This window comes from Chinchilla lanigera, unplaced genomic scaffold (genome assembly GCF_000276665.1).
Source record: "Chinchilla lanigera isolate Chin_1 unplaced genomic scaffold, ChiLan1.0 scaffold00045, whole genome shotgun sequence".
Classification (NCBI taxonomy): domain Eukaryota; kingdom Metazoa; phylum Chordata; class Mammalia; order Rodentia; family Chinchillidae; genus Chinchilla; species Chinchilla lanigera.
The window spans coordinates 9,524,660-9,545,815 of record NW_004955446.1 but is presented as its reverse complement, the minus strand read 5'-3'; the positions used below and the strand labels follow the sequence as shown (position 1 = coordinate 9,545,815).

General features: G+C 39.6%; 1 protein-coding gene across 3 annotated transcripts in view; it reads left to right on the top strand.

The window, feature by feature from the left end:
• The window catches only part of Rab3c (RAB3C, member RAS oncogene family), a 242,622-nt gene that overhangs the window by 32,104 nt on the left and 189,362 nt on the right, over nucleotides 1-21,156 (top strand). For 2 of the 3 annotated variants that reach the window (XM_013518392.1, XM_013518391.1), the window contains exon 3: nucleotides 18,424-18,510. The exons of the other annotated variant lie outside the window; for it this stretch is intronic. In XM_013518392.1, coding sequence (XP_013373846.1) covers nucleotides 18,424-18,510 — 87 coding nt within the window. The remainder of the gene's footprint in view (nucleotides 1-18,423; nucleotides 18,511-21,156) is intronic. 3 annotated transcript variants of the gene reach the window in all.

Here is a 21,156-nt window from a genome sequence, read left to right as displayed (position 1 = left end):
AAGAAAAGGTGGTATTATGGCCCTATTTTATAAATGAGGAAAAGGAGAATCAGAAAGACAATGCCATTTGCCCAAAGTCACAGCCAAAATATGTCAGCTGTAAGATTCCAGCCCAGGCACTGTCTAAGGCCCATGTACTTGATCACTCAGCAAAAATGAGGTCCAGGAAGGTCAAGGTTTGTCTGACCCCTCAGAGGATTTTGTGCAGCTTAAACCCAAGTTAACACTTTTTTCTCAAGATGTGATTGATCATTGTCTTCCAGAATTTCCTTATTACATGTTCCAAGAAATGATTCATAGTAACCAAAAAAATCAGCTTTAAACTTACTATCTGCCAGCAGGAGCACATTGTGCGTTACCCATTTTGTGTTTAAAACACATAGATATGCACAGTAGGAGTGACTGGAGCACATCCAACTGCCTTCTTCCTGCACATGCTTGGAATGCCTGCTTCGACTGCTGGGGAATGTGCCTACAACCACGAGGGTGTGGAAGAAGGAGTCCGAGTAAAATGGAATCTGCCCTGGGAAAATATTTCTGCCTATGATCTTTGCATTGGGTACTCACCTAGCACAGTCGCCCGGCCCCTTGATTTCAGGATAGTGCTCAAGCCCTGTAGTCTATTAATAAGGGACATGCATGCTCTGCCCAGGTAAGCTTCTTATGTGAACACTGATGCCAGTGACAGCTGCCAAGGCCATTCTTGGTGTTGTCATTTGCATACTCTTTTCCCTATCACATCACTCCTAACTTAGCATCTGCTTCTTCCAAGGGATGAGAAAGGGACGTTCTTGTTTCCCTCCTGAGAGGAAGCTGATACTGCGTGTGAAATGTCAAGATGCATGAAACCATTCATTCTCTCAGGCAGCAGCTCCTGCATCCCGCTGTGTTTAAACTACTCTTCCCAGCAGTGATAAATACAGAAGATAGTAAAGACATTGTTCTGGGCCTAATAGAGTTTACCGGCTATGTGGGAAGACAGAAAATCAAACATGTAGAAAGGATCACCCTGGGGATCAGTATATTCTGCCAAGGAGCAGAATCACTCAGAGGTGGGGCAAGGATTTTGGAGTCTGGTGATCCAGGGTCCAAATACCGCCCCTGATTCGCACTAGCTGGGTGACCTTAACCCCCATCTCCTCTTGTCTCTGTTTACTCATTTGTGAAATAGGTGAAAATGACACTCACCTCTTAGCAGCTAAGTATTTGCTATTATAAATACTTAACTTTTACAATTTGCTACTACTTTCAAAGGAAATGCAAAAATATCTTTTGCAAAAGTGACAAAGAAGCAGATGACCATATGAATGTGTTGCTGGGACCCATTTGGAAAGAACCTGAAGCCTAATCTAAAATCAATTAGTGGGCTGGGGATATAGCTCAGAAGGGCCAGGGATACAGCTCAGAGGCATAAGCGCTTGCCTGGCAAGCCTGAGGTCATGAGTTTGATTCCCGGTACCAAAAAATAAAATAAAATAAATCAGTATGAATGAATGCTTTGGGGCTGACTTCTCTACTCAGTAGTTGTACGATGATGTTTTCTGTATTATTCATAAGTCTCCTTACATCTTTTCTGTTCTTTACCACTGCCAAACCATCTCTTTTCATGTCTTTGCTGCATTTCTTTCCTGCTATGAATATGTTTTTTACATGTTACTTTTTTCTCTTATAAATAAAGTTCATTGTCATTGTTAGCCAAATTGAAAGGGAAGGCGGTTCAGTGTGCAAGTAAGAGAATCTTTTTTTTTTGCTCTAGGGATACTGAGAAGTCTGATTTGACTTACAGAAGCCTCCCTTTGCTATCTTATTGTAATCTATGTGTATTTACAAACCTAAATGCTCAACCTAGGTGAATACATTAAGGTTACTTTGATATCATGCCTCAGTTTTTCTGTCTGTAAACTGGGGGAATAGTAATACTTTATCTACAATCTTATTATAAATGTTAAATACAATGCTATTTATAAAATTCTTAGCATGATACCTGACACATAAAAAGAGCTCAATAGGAAAGTCATTATTAGTACTCCTATCTCTTACTAGTATGAACCTCAACTATCTAGTTCTATACTTTCTGAAACTGCAAATGGCTTCTGGAGCCAAAATTTCCAGTTCTACTGCAGGTAGACATCTACATGAAGAACTTGAATTGTAAGGTTCTGCATGGCCATATACACAAGCATTCTAACGAGGTGTCACATCTTCTGTACACCTGTGCTTCTCTCACCAGCCACTGGTAAATTCTGATACGCACAAATGCAGTCAGTTTTGTCACTGAGATGTTTCCTGGTGGTTAGATCCATCTGCACATTTAAATTGAGCCATCAACACAAGAAAGACAAACCCATACAGCTTGTTTATTAAGTGCTCATAAAAATTGCCCTACCCTGGAACAAAAACAATTATGAATCATTAGATCCACAGAGGGCTGGTGTCGGAATGTTGGGGTATGATTTCCTCAGGCTACTGCCTAGTGATACTGCCCGGCACTGGTGGTTGTGGGAGCTGAGCCGTGCCTCTGCCACCAAATTGCCTGTTCTTATTTTTTCACTGATTTGTTTAAAATTATACTGAACTAACCACTTGTTTTAGCATCCTACGAACACATTTAAATTTTTATACAAATTAAACTATTACATATACATATTTTCCAAAAAATATTTGGGGTAAAAGTACAGCACTGTGGCAGCTCAACCAGAAGGACAGAAGAGATAACAACCATGAGCATCAGTTGATAGGAATCACTTTGCTCAAGCTGCTGATGGATGTGAAGACACGGGGAGCAGGTCTTCACCTTCAAGGAGTTTCCCATCTTTGAAATAATTAAGCCAGGGCTGGGGATACAGCTCAGCGGCGCAGTGCCTGCCTGGCAAGCCTGAAGTCATGAGTTCGATTCTTAGTACCCAAACCAAAAAAAAAAAAAAAAAAAAGATATGAAACAACTGAGTCAGTCTTACAGCACTTATAAAACATCATGTGCAAAACAATTGAGTATCAACTAAATATAAAATAAAAAGGAGATGTAAAATTAAAAAGAACTAAGATGGTAAAGTATTGGACAGGGCTTTGCAAAGAGACAGGGTAGTTTTGGAGTTTAGAACGTTTACAAAGGTGCATATAGGGTTTAGGGAAATAAAGATAACAGAGATGCCAGAGCTAGCATCAGAGAGTTACTGCCATTCCCTTGAGAACAGGGATGCTCCTAGGGCCAGGAGAGAGCTATAGCCGCCACAGGAGGAGAGAGACGTTAGTGGGGAGTCTTGGCCTTTTAGAGCACTGTCAGAGCACAGTCATTGGCTAATCAGAGAGCGGCCTTGGTAAGAAAGGCCCTCACCTCTCATTCTTTTGTGCTTTGCTTTCTGATCTTTTGCTGGTGCTCTCATTCACTGGACCTTCCCCTTGGATCTGTTGTAGCTTTTCACTACACAGCCTTTGGGAGCACAGGGTATGACTGGTTTTGGTAAAGGGTGGACCACTGAAGGCAAAGGAACATATTCAACACAATGAATAAAGTAGATTTTGATTAAATTTGTATATTTTAAAATTCGGTTACTAAATAAGAAGGCTTATAAGCCTAGATATCCGTATTAGGGAAATTATAAATGTTATATGGTGTTTTCTCCTTATATTCATATCACTAATAATTTGAATAATGTGATAAATTTTACAACTTTTGTTCTTCATTGCCTCTTGATATGGCCTTTCCTAATTTCCAGTAGGCAATCATTGGAAATTCTATTGATGTCTCAAGATATGATAGTTTGATTGCATATATGGTCATTCATGTCTAGTTCATAATGAGATAAATTAATTTTCACTAAAAACTGGGTGTGTTTGTATGGAAAAAAAATAACACTGACCTCAGGTCCTTTCCTCTTTTCTAAGATACTCTGGTACCCCTGAGAGTGGAAGACAAATGGCCTGAGAACTTCAGCAACAAAAGCCCTGAGGGTTTTGGTTTCATCACAGTACTCAGGAAAGCTTGTGTGCTTTGCAAGGGTGGGAATCAGAGCGGCCTCTGCTCTGTCAGGCTGAGGACATTCCCTGCTGCAAGAGCAGTGTCCCCAAACACAGTCTCTATCCTATACTGGCCTTGGACACAGATGTCTCTACAGGAAGAGTAGGACTTTCTTTCATAACTATATTTATTTCATTTCTAAGAAGCATTTTAAATTAAAATAATATTATTATTAATGCCTTCCCCTCCTATTGGTAATCTGTAGACAGCAGATCTCTTTTTAAAACCTTTCTCAGAGGGAGGAAAAAAAGGCAATCCCTCTGTGAAGTACCCATTTGCATTTGTTTATTATTAATACTACTTTGGTTTTGGAAGCTCAAATACCTGGAACTAGTGCTATGGCATGGAGAGCTTGGAGAAATTAGCCAGAGAGCCTTCCAGTGGCTGTGTTTTAGTCAAGTAAATGCCAGCATAATTTTCAGAAAGTACCAAATATTTAGGAGTGATTTGCATGTGCTTTGCAGAGTACTGGCCTCAGGTGTTATCTTCCAGTGCCTTAAAGGACAATGGCAAAGAAGTACAAATAAACAAAGACCAATGGAGTGAGAATAGGTTTAGCTGTAGCAAAGGACTCAGCTACCTGCATTTGCGTTCTGGCAGAGTTAAAGGCAGCCAGTGGAGCGGGCAGTTCTGTAGAGGAAAATACTCCTAGTGTGCCCGATTGGAGCCCGTTGGCACGGAGAAGCTGTAGGAGGACTACTTGAAGCCGCATGCTTCATATGATTGGTTAGAGGTGTGTGTTTGGCATTCTTTTATTGGTCCTAAATTATCAGCAGGGACAAAAATTAGGGTGAGTGCTTGTCAGTAATCAAGAGCTCGTCCGTTTAGGCTGATTGTTAACAGAAGTTTCTGTTTGTTTTTTAAGAACATTACTTGGAGAGAGAAGCCTGGCTTCCTGAAAGTGTGATTTCCTCCTAGCAGTCTGGCTTCCTGGGTTGTTTATTATAGATAAAGACATTGGTTACCTGGGCAGATTGCCGCAGGTTGTAGGTCAAAGTGCTATTTTTATGTTTGATGTGGCCATTGTCTATACACTCAGCCTCTCACACATATGCCAAACACAAGGGCACCTCAAGAGCAGAAAAAATGACACAGCAAAAAGCAAATCACTGGGTTTTGAGTGTCTGGTAGTTTGAGCCTGGGGAAATGATTTAATTGTTTAATATCACAGTCTTCCTTTTCTATAATATCTTGCCTTGCAGGGTTGTTTTGAGATAATATAATATGTGCAATGTGCCACTCATAGTGTTCTCATACTCTTTGGGCCCATTTATACTCATAGAAATTGTGGTGGACACCGAAGACTGTGTGTGTACATCTTTTATATGTATGGAATACCTCTGATATTATTGTAGTAGAAACTAAAATTTATAAAAAAATTTAATGTCTACTAGTTCATTTAAAATAATAGTAGCCCATTGAATGTAAACAAAATAATATATTTAATGGAAAAATTATAGTTTGAAAGTCAAAATTAGTGAGAGTAGATGAATTAACTAATTAATTAACTCTGTGTGTGTGTGTGTGTGTGTGTGTGTGTGGTACTGGAGATTGAACCCAGGGTCTTTGCACTGAGCTATATTTATTTATGTTGGGACAGGTTCTTGCTAAGTTGTTAAGTTTCCCAGACTGGTCTTGAACTTGTGATCCTTCTGCTTCATCTTCCCAGAGTGCTGGGATTACAGGTGTGCACTTCAGTTTACATAAATCTGTAATATGCTCTGTCTTGATTACTTTTCTCTTGTTGCTGAGACAAAACACCTGCCACCAAGAATTAAGGAAGGAAAGGCCTCTTTCCCTCCCTTACACTGTATGCAAACTACCCACCCCAAGGGCAGATGTAGCACTCACACCCATAATCCCAGCATTGGATTATGGATCAATCAAAAATCTAGACACTCACCCCATGACTGCATGAGGCTTTGCAGGGACATGCAGTCACAATCCATAACATGTTCTTAATGAGGGTACCTGAAGTTTTACATCTGCTTCCCCATTCAGTCAGTCTGCTGCTGTGTCATGTAACCTCTGGAGAGCTCCACTGTATGCCCATGAGAACATAAGAATGGAAAAGGCAAATAATAACTTCATATTAGTAGGAAGCAGTTTTAAGCTTGGAGACCTCTGAAGGGGTTTAGTGCCCCACAGAGCCCACTTCCCTGTGCTCTAGATCGTAGACTGTTCCCAAATACATTAATTCTGTTAGCAGAGGATTTCAGCGGTGTTGGCTGTATCATAGGAGCTCCTCTTTGTAGACGGAGTTCATCGTTACAGAGATGTTGTCTCTGAGTAGACTCCTATTGTTGGCTGGTACATCCTTTTAGAGTGTCTTCAGGTTTAGAACTGCAAGTGTTGCCATGTGGTTCCCTGGAGTGACCATCTCACCAGTTCTCTGAGGAGGGGCAGGTGGTGAGTATGATAGGTCCTGCTTACCTCAACCTCTACTGTGCTTATGATCTGGGCATCTGAGTGGAGATGCCATTGGATTTATCGGTAAAATTCTGAGAGGAGCATAGTAGCTAAAAAAGCATTCTAAGATTTTGGAAATCCTATTCTCTCAAAGTCTATCAGAAGCTAAATATTAATTTATATGAAGTTCTGCATGACTGGTAAACTGTCTCATATACACTGATGGTGCTCAAACTTTAAAACAGTGAACCAAAAGAGTGAATGAGAGTTTAGTAGTAATTTTAATGGTGGGGTCACCCTCCCTGTACTCATCACATTGGGCCACCTGTGCGATAGGCTGACTCAGATTTCTAAGACATACATATACATACGTATTTTTTTTTCCTCTTCTTCTTCTTCTTGGTTTGAGACAGGGTCTTCCTATGTAATACAAGCTGGCCTTGAACTCACTGTGTAGCCCAGGCTGCCTTCAGACTTGTGGCAGTCCTCCTGCATCAGCTTCCCGAGTACTGAGATTAGAGGCATGTGCCACCATGCCCAATTCTAAGGCATATTATTGACACTTTGTTATATATGAGGGGAGAAATGGGCCCATATAAGTCATTTCCTCTCAATTAAGCAAACAGCTGTCCTTCTCTTTTTTTTGCTTGTGTGTTGGGGGGGCAGTTCCACAGCTGGAACCAGAGCCTTGTACATACTAGGCAAGCACCCTACAATTAGGCTACACCCTTAGCATTTATCATACCCTTTTAAGAAGAGGAGAAAATTCTGAATGTTTTTTCTTTCCCTCTTCATATTTTCAAAGCAACTAGCCTCTAAGTCAAGACAAAACTCAAAGATCTCATTTTTTTTAAAAAAAGGAATTTCAATTTTGTATTACAATTGTTACTCATATTAATGACTTAAATTAACCAGATTTTCTATGGTAGTTCCATACATGCATATATCATGCAATGATTATGTTCACCCACCCTTCTCACACCTCTTCCCTTTTCCCTTTTCCTGTTTTTAGCCCTCTTGCCAGTCCCTAAAGATGAACTGACTTCAGGTGATCTTTTATAAGTTTCCACAGGAGAGAAAACATATGATACATTTCTTTCTGTGTCTGACTTATTTTGCTTAACCTGGCGTCCCTTGGTTTCATCTATTTTTTTGTGGAAAAGAAAAAAAAAAGATTTTATCTCTATCACTTAAGTTGTCACAAATTTCTACCCAATTGGAAACAAGAGGGTGAGAATTGGATGCATTTTTTCTCACTTTGCTGTTTGGCTAGCTCCTGTGAAAGCTCTAATGAGGTCTCTGACTGTGATTTTGAGAGTTAAATTCTAAATTGAGTTTTGTGATGACATAATTACCAAAGGCTGAAAGTGGAGATTAAGGGAGAGAAGCTTCTTGTCTAGGACTGATGGAAATCAAGACCTGCTGAGATGTTTTAACATGACCTTGCTGATGACACATGACTCAAGCAACATGCAAGCATTTCTATCTCTGGGTAGCATTCAAGGTTATAACTGTCAGAATGTGAGGAAGATTTTTGTGTGAAAGCAGGCATGGAAGGCTATAGAAAGCAGGGGTCTGGTTGAACACTTTTGTTTCACTGAGGTTTACCAACACCATCATTTTCCAAAGGCCTATCAGGTCAATTATCTTAGCAAAGAAATCACAGCTTCTCCAGATATCAAAATTCTCTTGTGAAAATCATTTGGGGAATTTGTTAAAAACATACATTTTGAACCTTATTCCAGGGCTACTGAATCAAAATCTCTGTGAAATGAACTGGGGGCTCTGGGTTTCTTATAAACTTGAAAGATGACAACTGTCAGCCTGAGGGACAGGCCCTAGGTGGCCTAATGTACCTCCTGTCATATTGTGTCTACTTTACCCTAGTAAGATCAAAGATAGACTTGAGGAGGAGCAGACTAGGTACTCTTTGAAATTCTCCCCCTGATTTCTGAAGCCAGAGAACAACCTTAGTTTGTCTGAAATGTGGCTGCTGGCTACAGAGGGTATGTATTTCTGGAACAATAGCATCAGAGCTTCAGGACTTTCAGCATGCTTTGTCTGACAAAGTGTCTACTTGGTCCTCATCATTGTTTTAGTCACTTTCCTGTCACTAGAACAAAATAGTCAACACTTGCAACTCAAAGGAGGGGAGGTTTAGTTTGTCTCATGGTTTTCAGCAGATTTAGTCCATGGCTGTTTGGATCCAAGGCAGAAACAGCATAGTGGAAAGGCATGGTGGGGAAAGCTGATCAACCTTCTAAAACCAGAAAGCAGAACAAGAGAGGAGAAGCCTGGGACAAGAATACTCTCTTCCACTTCGTGCCCCTGTGAGCCACCTCCAATCAGGCCCCACCTTCTAATAGAACAATCAGCTACTGAGCTCATCAATGGATGAATCCACTGATGAGGATAGCTCCCCTGACTTCCAATCACATTCCAAACACATGAGACTTTGGGGAACATTTGAGATCTAACCTGTGATTTTCCATCCCTGGCCCCAGAAGGTCCTTCTTTATCTCATTATGAAAAATGTATTTCATCAAGTCCATGAGTTACCAAAATCTTCACACTTCCAGCTTTGTTGAAAAGTCCAAGCTAAAATCTCTGAGACTCAAGGCAAACTTTTACCTGTTAGCCATTGTAAAAAAAAAAAAAAAAAAGTCAAGTACTTTCAGTCTGTTATGGCACAAAGTAGACATTCCCATCCAAAAATGAAGAATAATAGAATAGAAAGGTATCAGACCAAAAGCCAGCATGTACACATTAAATCCTGTAGCACATTCCCATGTCTCTAACTTCCTAGGGTTGCCACGGAACCTTTGGCTTTATTATCACGTGTTTATGCATTGTGCTGTAAGAGGCACATGGCCTAGCCTTTCTCCTGAATTCTCCATGCCTGAAAAACTGTCACCACATGGATGACACCAAAGTCTGCCACCTCCTCAAACAGTAGTCAGGCCCCCTTGGATCATGCTGCACTGGCCTCTGAATGACTGAATGGCTGAATTTGGGATAACATTTCTCTTTGGGCCCTGAATGAACAGTGTACCTTAGAACTCTCTTCTCAAAGTAAAGTTTTTGAAATTGTTGCCCTTTTTATGCCCTTGAGCCTGTGAAGGGTGTATTCAGGCCAATTTCTGAGATGTTCACATAATCTTTCCTGTTGTGTTATGTAGAGTATTTAGTTTCTTTTTAATGTTAATCATTTTCAGGGTCCACAATTTCTTTGCTGCCACTTTATAGGTACATCCTTTTTCCTCAGGCTTCAGCACTCTCTCTCTCTCACTTTCTCACTCTCTCTCTCTCTCTCTGGCCCTAGTTCTCACTGTAAATCTAGCTGAAAGTAGCCAGCAGTGCAAATGTTACAGACTGCACATTGGACTGTCTTTCCTTTTCCTGATTAATTAGTCCCCCATCTTCAAATTCAAACTTACCCAAAGTCTTAGGATATGAGCTTTTGCTACATATCTTAGGATTGAGCTTGTCTACATTTTTGTAGACAAGACATAGTCTCTAATCTGACTGTTAATGAGGTCTTAATTCTCAACTCAAACCTCCTAAGTCTGATCTTTCCTGGCTACATTCCTGTCAGAATTCTGAATTCTGGTGATCGGAATCACCCATTAAGCTCTATAAATACTATTCTATGATTTCTCTAACCTGTATCTCCAAAGCTGTCCAAACTCTCCCTATAAGCCATTTCTAAAAGCGTCTAAATATACATGCACAGGCACAGTCATAGGAAAGATTCCATTTCTCTTGTACCAATTTTCTGTACTAGGTACTTTCCAATCACTGGAACATAATACCCAACACCTAAAATTTAAAGGTAGGGAGATTTATTTTTGTTTTATGGTACTCAGAAGATTCAGTCCTTGGTTGGTTGGCTACAAGGAAGGTATAACATGGCAAACATGCATAGTAGAGGAAAACCGCTCAACCTGTGGAAGCCAGGTAGCAAAGTGAGGAAGGATGAGCCAGAAACAAGAATACAGTCTTCCATGTCACGCCCCCAGTGACCCATCTCCCACAAGACTCCTCCTCCTCACAGCACATTAAGCTACTGAGGTCAATGGATGAATCCACTGATGAGTACAATACCCCATTTCCCAATCATTTTCTAAACACATGAGACTTTTGGGGAACATTTTAGATCTGAACTGTAACAATCTCCTGGTCTCTCTCTCTTTTTTCCCTACCATCTGGCTATTTTTCTCTTCCATCAAGATCAAATATAGTTCCACTTCCCACTGCTTGCTCACTTTACTTTTGATTTCTTCACTGCTTTTAACTACATTCTTAGATCTTGAGGTCCAGAAGCATTTTCTCTGGATTCCTCTTCAGCTTAGTTTTCTATTCTATGCCTCTGAACATGCCATGATTCAAAATGGAGACATTCCAGTACTATTTTCATCTTATGCAAAGAAAGGTTTGTTTCTTCAAGTTCTGGCATTTGCCACAGTGATTCTCAAATTTTCTGTAAGTCATGGAGTTACGTCTTTAAAATCCCTGTAGGGAGCCCAGACTATCATTCCTTCAACTTCCCAAGCACTTCCTAGACCAAGTCAGGGAGAAATTAGCCTGGAAAATAATTTCTCTTTAATACTTTTTAGAGCTGGGGCTAGACCACATAGAGACACATCTCCCCTTTATGATTTCCATGAAGTAAACCACCTGAGAAGTTATAGTTATGGAAACTGCATAAGGTATCTTAAAAGTAGATGATAGGGGAAAAAGTAAAGGGGGAAATAGAAGTTTAAAGCATATCACCCATGGTAGAATCTGCCATGGCCCTAATATAACTTGTGTAAGACTTAGTTTAGAAATTTGTACCCCTAAATATTATTCATATATTTTCAGTTCTCACAATCATCATTATTCATCCTTCCCATTAATTTGATTGTTCAGATTGAGGAATATTGAGCCAAACCTTCTTTGAAAGGTTGGAGGGAAAAAGGATTATTTGGAGGAACACTACCTGCCAAGAACCAGTGCAGCATGCTGTTAAGGCCATAGGCCCTGATTTCAACCTGCCTGGGTGCAAATCTGAATCAGCTCCTTTCTAGCATCTTCCTGCCTTCTTTCAACTTCAGTTTCTTCATCTCTAAAATGGGCACAATTAGAATATCTACCTCATAATATAACTATGAGAAATAAAACTTGCACTTAACACTGTACTTCATGGATAGGAAGACTAGTGAAATACTAGGTTTTAAAAAATTTGTGATTTAGACCATGGAAAAACACATCATGGTTGTGCATTCTCTTTTTTTTTTTTTTTTTTTGTACCAGGAATAGAACTCAGGACTTCATGCTTGCCAGACAGGTACTGTGCCACTGAGCTATATCCCCAGCCACTTTCCCATTTTGAAGTGTTTCTGTGTTAATACTAGATTACTAAATTAGATTGCACTACCATCAGCAACTAGGAACATACCTCTCTGATTTCCCATCTGTGCAAAACCGGACATTGTGCAAGATGCTCTGTGTGCTCTAATTATATAAACTTCATGCTCTGCAAAACTCAGCCCCACCTCTGTTCCAGAGCAGCAGAAAAGAGTGGCTGCAGTATACTAACAAGATCTTAGAGGTTGCTGATTCCTAATGCAGGAAAAAACAGTCATTCATGATAAAGATTTCCAGTTGGAATAAAAGTATAGTTGTAGAGATAGTGAGGAAGCACAGAATGTCAGATAATTTGCACAAAAGAGAAACTTTTTATGGTAAAAAGTGCACTGTTGATGTAAATTCAACTTTAGTGCCTCAATAAGGTGAATGTTTGATGTAGAATGGTCTGAGAATAACAAAGAAGTTTATTGTCCCATGTTTAGTATACATTGAAGAATTAGATGTCTTACCATCTGTTTTTTGGACACAACACTGGACTATAGTCAGCCATGTTCTACATCCTCAGCTTCAACTAACCATCATCAAAATGATTTGGAAAAAATACATTTATTCTAAAATATATACAGATTGTTTTCCTACCATCATTCCCTAAATAGTACTGTAGGACAATTATTTACATAGCCTTTGCATTCTATTAGATATTATAAGTATTCGAAAGATTATCTAAATTGTACTGGAGGATGTCCCTATATTCAGTATAAATACGATGCCATTGGAAGACTTTGGTACCCTCGGGGGTCCTGGACCTCACCCTCCTTGCATACCTAGGGATAACTGTGACTTTCTGAATGTAAAGGTAAACACCTCTTTTCTGTTTTTCCAGAGGACACAGTGGGAAGAGATGTATTAAAGTAGTGGAATGAAAAGCTTATGGTGAAATGCATAAGGAAGACAGTCTCTTGTAAAACATGGGTTGTAATAGAGGAAGGTTGCATTCCATCCTCGATGGAAGCTTTCCAAATGAGTGCATCTTAATCTGAGTACGGAGATTTAAAGGGAGCAGAGCAGTGAACTGATTTAGGCAGACTCCTGCCTCCCATAAAAACTTTCCTTTAGTTGTGTCATTTGGCAAGTGGCGTAGATCCCTGAGCTTACAGTAATGATTTTTAGAGAATTGCCTATTTTTTAAAGCCAGACAGACAATTGTCATTTTGAGGAACAAATTCAGACTAATTGTGTCTAGGCCTAGAAACCTGCGACTTGACTGGTACATGTGCCTATCAAGCCTGGGGTTTGTACGTCTTCTGATTCTTCCTGGCATCCTCCTCTGCCCCTTAGGCTACAGAACATTTGTCTCCAGAACAGTTGTCCCTGAGCTTTTGCGTCCTTTTCTGATACATAAATGAAAATAAGTGACCCCTCTGTGATAGTATGAGAAGGCAGCCCATGTTCAAAACACAGTTAGTAGGGTATTCAGGAAGGAAGCAGTCACTAGATTATAGACAATGCCTGGAGCTGGTAAAGGAATAACAGCAACGGACACATGTAACCTTTATGCTGATTTATGTTACAAAGTAACATGTTACATTTATGTTATATAACATATGATTTAATTCTGGTTTTTTTAATTTATAATTGTATTTGGGAAGTACATTAAAGAAGATATGGAAAATTTCTGAGTAACAATTAAGAGTTAAATGTCATTAAATTAGGAAAATCTGACAGAGGATCAGAGTGAATATAATGTTATATTAATTGTCTGTTTGGCTCTTTGCTCTCAAGCCTGCAAATTGGGGATTTTGAATCCACTTCAATGCAGATAGCAGCCTTTCTTGGATGAAAGGTTATATGAAAATCGAACATACTGTTCACCTGCTCAGAGTCAAGTGGATCTTCATGGAAGCTGTGTTCCTTTATCCTTCCTTCTAGTGTGCCAGTAGATGAGTTCCTGCCTACATCTGTTTTCCTTGTGCGTTCTGGTCAGGTGTCCATCACACTTTGAACTTTGAATCCTATCTTTTGTTTATATCCTAACATTTTCATATCTTTATTAACCACCGCATTGCTTTTGCATGCTTGTCCCTTTATTTAGTTTTGTTTCATTGATTTGCCTTACTTATTATGTTTTTGAGATTTCTGATTTGACTTCATATTCCAATGCACTGCATGGACTCCATCCTCACCAAAAGTGCCTTCTATAGTCTATTTCCGACTATGGTAAATCATTTTTCAACCTTCTGTAATGGGGAAAGCTCCAAACCAGAATGAAAAGTGAATCACCCACAAAGTAGTGAATTGCAGTTCTCAGCTCTATCTCCCTTCAGTGCCCAAGGAGCCCTGCTGCCCCGGACAGGCAATGGCAGACCACTGCAGAGAGGAAGGCATGGAGAAGCTCGACCTTCCTGGTTTTGGCTATGGCAAATCCCTTTATATGTTCTTCTTAAATCCATATCTTTATATAATCTCTATATATTGTCTACATCATCTTAGATGCTGAAGAAATCATTAGGGGCATATGGAACCAGAAGTCTGATTAGGAAAGAAACTTTTGTTAACAGACCAGGTTACTGTTTTCTTATTGTTATTGTCAAAAACATAATTAGCGAGCAGTTGCTGTGGAAAGAACAGCAGAGACAGGAAGTCAAGAATTGAAAATAGCAGGAAATAGATATTATATATCACTTGGGGCATCATATTGTTATAAACTTTTAGGAGGAGGAATTGGAAACCTGTTAAAAGCTTGTAAGCAGTTGGCATTATCACTTGCAAATACTCTTTCTCTGTGCAGTAGATGTATGTAAGCAGGTGTCTGACTCTGAGGCCCTCGCAGTTCTTTTCAGCCTGCTTCTGATGTTTAGCCCCAGCTGCAGTGGGCAGATCTGTGCATGTGCACTGTCCTACCTCCAGCATACCACGCATACCTGACTGCACTTTGCCAAGGCTTTCTCTGACAGCTCAGCTGCAAAGGTCTGTGCTTGCAAATATGGCCTGCAAGTGAAATGGTGTGAATCTCCTCCACCAGCTCCAGAGCTAACAGGGCACTGAAGCCATTGGATACGTCCTCCAGCCTTCCACCAATTCCAAAAACTCTTCTGTATGCTTTTAAGAAAGTATAGCAGCACTGAGACATCCTTGCTCACCAAAAACAATGAGAAATCAAAGGGGAAAAAGATGACATAGAGATGTGTTTTTTACAGCCTTGATGGTGTATCTTTATGGAAAAATAAAGCCTTCGGAGTACAAATTGTGAGACACACATTCAGAGTCCCTTTACTTCCCTTGTGTCTCTCACATCACCTGGCAACTAAACCAAGTCCTCCTTTTAGGCTTTTTTGTAAAGGCAAACAATGTTTTAAAAACATATGTGTTAATGGCACTTGGAGGACATGAAATTGTGTTTACTGTTATGGCTTACATCTTAAAGCCTCGTGTGCTCATGGGAGGTGATTGGGTCAGGGGTGTGTGACACTGGATCATGAGTGTGTGACACTGGATTAGTCCACTGGTGGGTTTACAGCTGCCTTGTGTGCTCCCTGCTTCCCACTGCCATGGCATGGGCAAGCCTTCTCTGCCATGCTGCCCTGCACTGGCACTAGCTGACTATGGACAGAATTCTCTACACACTGTGAGCTAAAATAAACTTTCCCTCTTTAACTTGTGAGTGTTGGGTATTTTGTCCCAGCAATGAGAAACTAACTAAAACATTTGCTCAAAGATCTATTTTAAAATTGTAAAGATGTTTTCTTTTCTTTCACTAATGTTTCATTGGCAGGAATTGCTAGAATTTTCAATCTTTGTGTCCCAAGACTCTGTCAAATGATCAGTGATCTTTAAATGTACCAGAGAAACTCACTACATAAAGAGAATCTACTGCATGCATAGACATATGCAAATGCTCACATATTCTGGGTATGCTTGTTGCAGACACCTTCCATTTGTAGTACCTTCTGACAGTGTGCTTGATTTCTGCCCCATCCCTTTTCTAGTCCATCATGTGTAAATGAGGGGAGGGGGACCCTGAGTCCATCTTGAAGTCAAGCTCATTCCTGGATCTTGGAAAAAATGTCCCTCCAGCTGCTGACAGTAAATTTGTCTGCCTGCCATGGGACTGTTTTGCACTGACCTATATCTCTGCCAGGAAGATAAACACCAGGAATCACTGTGTCTATACCAGAGCTTTCAAAGTAGGGTTGCCTTTATCACTCTCTTTCCCCCAAGCCTTAAAAATAATCGTGAGTGGAAGGAAGATTCAGGCTATCAAATCATTTCAGACCATATTATTCCTGCTTGGATAAACACTTATCCCACAAATGCTGGGAAGGTTGTCAGTCACCATTGCAGAGAGTACTCCATTAAAATTTATGAGCCAACATAGCGTGAGGAAGTAATTATAAATAATAATTACTTCCATGATGTTCAATGCTGTTTTCATTTGAGGCTGCCTTGCTTCAGGTAGTATATAAGATGCAGCTGAAATATTTGACTCTAAAAGTACTTTCATAATCATGGCTAAAGGATGCTGAAATGAAAGAAGAAAATAAAAATCAGATGCCTTTCAGGGACATCTGTTGTCAGAGAAAGTGGTTTCTCCTGCAGGATGCTATGCACACTTCGGGTATTAGAATGAAGAAGGCAATTCTTTTGCCATAAACTAGGACTCAGGTGCCATATTATAATTATATTAACTTTCCAATCCCGTGATCATGGAGACTTCCAAAGGGTAATTTTAGTTAAGTCACAATGATGGCGTTTTAAAATCTTGTTTTAGGAACAAGGAGATAGATATAATCTTTGTCAGAGCTTTCCTTGGCTTTTGATTGTCTCATTATCCAAGCATCCTGTAGTCATGTTAGTGAATAAACCATTTCACTCTTTGGCAAGCTGACTGTCATAAATGGCAATCAGCTTTATGTGATAGCTGTGGTGTTACTGGATAAGTGTTTATCAGAGAGTTGATAGATAGATAGATAGAAAAATGACTTTGGTCTTTTTTTTTTTTTTTTTTCTTTTGCAGTACCAGGGATTGAACTCATGACCTTGCACTTGCCAGGCAGGTGCTTATGCCACTGAGCTATATCCTCAGCCCCATGAGTTGGTCTTTAAAAGAATGGCAGATGGGATATTTCTGGATCAGGCCACATCCAGTGGTCAATAGTATAGAGTAGGAGGGTCACTTGCACACTTTCCTGTCCATCAGAATTTCTCACCTCTTCAGTCTTATCTACAAATATGAAAACTCAGTGCTGTCAATTTCCAGGCAAATAAGCCCAGTAAGAGATGTCATTAAGATAAACAAAGACCCATCTGGAAGTAACAATAGAAGAGATTATGGGATTGTGCTCTAATTATTCTTCACTTTAATACTGGCATATATTATTGTCAGAACTTCAGAAAAATAGAAAATACCATTATCCTCATCATATAATACACTAGAATTTCAGAACAAATCTCATACATTTCCTCTTATGCAATCTGTTTTGAAAATGTGCACAGCCATCCAGATGTTAATTTTTATAACACTGTTTCAAATTTAGAATACATTTTCCTATTTGAAAATGTTACAAAAATGATTACTGTACTAGTACAGCTACAAGAGCATATATAAATCATATATATCAACATGCACTTACCCTTGAAAACCTTTGTGGCTGGTGTAAGGGAGAAAAAAAAGAGGTGGCTGCACAGGAGAATTTTCACTATCAGTAACAGAATCAGTGCTATTGGCCGAATGGAATCTTTTTGTGTGTGTGCAGCTTTAACAGGGACCCTATCCAATGACCCTTGCTCTTGCCTCCTTTTGAGGATTTCATGGAAATGTGACATTGCATTACTGTCAAACAGATTCATTGCTTGCATAGCTACAGCCTTACTTGGGTGGTGCTTTCCAACAAAATTTTGCAGCTCCCCACATTTTACACATCTCCCTAAACTCATTTGAAACAAGGGATTCCTCTGCCTTTTCTTCCTGCCTCCTCTGCAGATGAGATCTCCTCTGTAACTTCTTGCTTTTGGGAAACAACCACCCACAATCCTGCAGAGAGAGAGAGAGAGAGAGGCCATTGGCTCATTTGTGATCATGTGACATTCTGCATCATGTACCACCCATACTGCAAAACATCACTCATTTATCAAGTTAAAATTTATTAGAAATGTTTGCTTGTTTAGCAGAATATGATGACATATATATATATATGGAATTTCATAGAAACCAGAGTCCTCTCCCCTTGGCAGGGGTGTGAAGCATAGCAACCCTTGATCCTAACAAAGAGTGGGTAGCAAAAGCTGTGCACTTCCTAAGGAGGGCATATTCTTAACATCAGCATTAGATGAACTGGAAGGGCAGAGACCATGCCAGCAGTGGAATCAGGGCCTACAGTGAGTGGTACAGGAAGGCACTGCTTTTGGAGATGGTTGAAAAGGCACATCTGCTTCTTAAAAATGTTGGCCCAAAGCCCGTATGCATTTTCAACTTATATTGTTTTGACAAGAATTAGTCACATGGCCATACCAAACTATAAAGACTGGAGAGTGGTGTTTCTTTAGGCACTCTGAGTCAAAAAGCAGGTTTCTGGTCAGTGCAAACAGACTGTGCCCCTTTCCCTCCAACCTGTGTGCTGTGGTTTCTCTTTTCCTGTCCCTGCCAGGCCGCCTGGAAGCAACCATCATCTCCTTTTGCTGTGTTGGCAGTCACTCTCCACATTCATTCAGCTTGGCCAGGGAAATTGTTCACGGTAAGGCTGGAAATGGTACCCTAATTATACTATAAAGACCTACTCGGGTCTCACCTCTCTCAACCACCTTGACCCTGGATCTCTTTTGTGTTCCATGCATTAAGTTTTCCTGATTCTGTCAGTTCCCCTGCCCGTTCCTTTTAGTTTATGTTTATTCATAGCTTTTATTGTCCTACTAATATTAGGACTTCTTGTTTTTTCTTTGATCTTTTTTCTTCAGGCTTTCCATGGTTTTCCTTCATGATTCATTTGACCTTTTTGTATCTCCAAAATCTTAATCCCTGATTTTGCTTTCTGAGCCATCCTTGAGACCCACTAGACAACTCCATACCACAGCTACTCAAGCTTAAATTCTAAAGGGGCAGTAAGTCTCCATAAAAGCCTGCAGTTTTCCTCCCTGGCTCCAGTGTCCTGTGATGTTATGATTACTTACTGTTTTTTAACTACCAATACCAGGTTAGCATTTTATACACATTTTATCAATAATTCTCATAGCACCCTGTATGGGTCAAAAATCGGTATCCCCACGAGGGAGAACTGAAATTCATGGAAGTAATTCCCTTGAAATCACCCACGCTGTTCATGACAGGGGTAGCATGTGAATCCAAGTCATAGCAATCTTACTCTTAACCTCAGACTTTTGTCACACTCAATTGCTTATAAAACGATTAACTGAATGTTTTGCTGTTCTGTTATTTTACATGTATTATTTTAGAAGGCCAGTAATTTGTGGAAAAGAGAACAATATTTCTCTGGTAATGTTAACACACTGTGGTAGAGATGGAAATTAATGATAATCTTCTTAATTAATTTTGCAATTTACATTCAGTTTGTTCTGTGACTTGTTAATGCTATGTCCAGGATAAATTGGCTCTTAAATTCTATAAATTAAGCAGAAGAGCATTTCCTGAATACTGTAGATGCAGCAAGAAAAAAAAAGTCATCCTTTATTTGGGTCCTAAAAATAACCACAAGTGTTACCACAAGCAGAATAGCTGAACATACATTAAAAACAAAAGAAGGAAAAACTGGCCAACCGATTCTTGTGTCATTTATCCTAAAAAAATCACTAAAAATATTTACTCCATTTTGAAACAATATTAGGTGTTTTAAAAGGAAAATGATCTTTTAGCTATTATTAGGTCTCTTATTATCTGTTACAGTATTCAACTATATGCCCCATTCTGGGGAAATCTAAGGATACAACCTGAGGGATATCAGACTTTTATGATATATAATTGGTAATTAGCTGTACAGACTATTGGCAAGTGTACCATATTTTCCTTTCAGAAATTTAGGCCAACTGTATTTAGTTGAAAACATACATTAAAGTGTCAGTTTGGTTTCAAGGTTGAAGCATGAGTGACAGTAATGAGTTTCTACCTTTCAAGCTGTTATATGTAACCTTCTAAATTCCCTTTTGTAAACTGCCTGCTTCTGAGGTCATGCCTTTGTGTGGCTATGTCCAATTAATTACTGTGCCACTTCTGCAAAGGCTTCCTGCCTCACTTTCCAAAAAATAGTTCATTAGCTTTGCGAGGATTTTACCTCAATACTATATTTAGTTTGCTCTTCCTGGAATATTGCAAACAGAGAAGTGAGGTCCTGGGAAGAAACAGTAGGACTAGAAGGACAATGCAAAAATAAATATCTGACTTTAAAGTGGCTCTGGATTGTGAAAAAAAAAAAAAAAAAAAAAGCACAAGTCAACAGCTCTGCTTTTCTAGCAGGTTTTTTTCTTAACATGATTATTTCAGGCAAGTCTACCTCAGGTTTCTTCAACAAGAAAATATATTGTGCTGCTCAGGACTCAATATGTGTTGTTCTTATTAATATGGTTACAATTTATTAAAGCTTGACATTAAATCCTGGTAGGTGTATTGTGGTTGGTTACTAGACTTAATAATGTCATTCAATGGGCAAGTACAGTAAATACGAGAAAATCAGTCAACTGGGATCACAGTTATGGCGGATGAAGCAAAGCCAGGGAGCAAAGCAGTGAACCTGGGGACTGGTTGGGTCCAGTAGAATGCACAGTATGTATCCTGTGTGAACTTCTTAAGTTCTTTGGGCCTTCACTTTCCAGATAATTAGAACATAAAGCTACAATTTCTAAAGTCCCTATGGTTCTAACTTTCTATGATTCAGTAGTGCTCAAGCCAGACCATTCACCATGTTTAAAATCAACATTCAGCTCAAAGCATCCCATCCAGCAAGTAGTATAGTTCATATTAACAGAAATGACTGGTGGAAAGGAACATCAGGCTAGGTCAGTGCAGTGTGCTCAATGTAACTCTATGATCAGGCATTACTATTGCTAATCCCCACTGAGACACAGAAGTTAGGATATATGCTCAAGAACATACAACTGATAAACAGAAAGCCAGGACATAAAGCTAGGCAGCCAGGGCTCCTAATGACCACACATCTCACAAGGCAGCATTAGTCAGTTATGTTCCAGAAATTTTACCATGCAAATAACATGAACAATAACTCTCTTCCATATCTGAGTTTTAAAAACAAATGGGAAAAATAATTGATAAATGGAGCTTTAAAAAATCCCCTTTATTAATTGGAAGGCTTTATTGGAGATGGTGGCTTAGATGTGAACACCCCAGAGTCAGATAGATTTCTCCCCCAGTAACA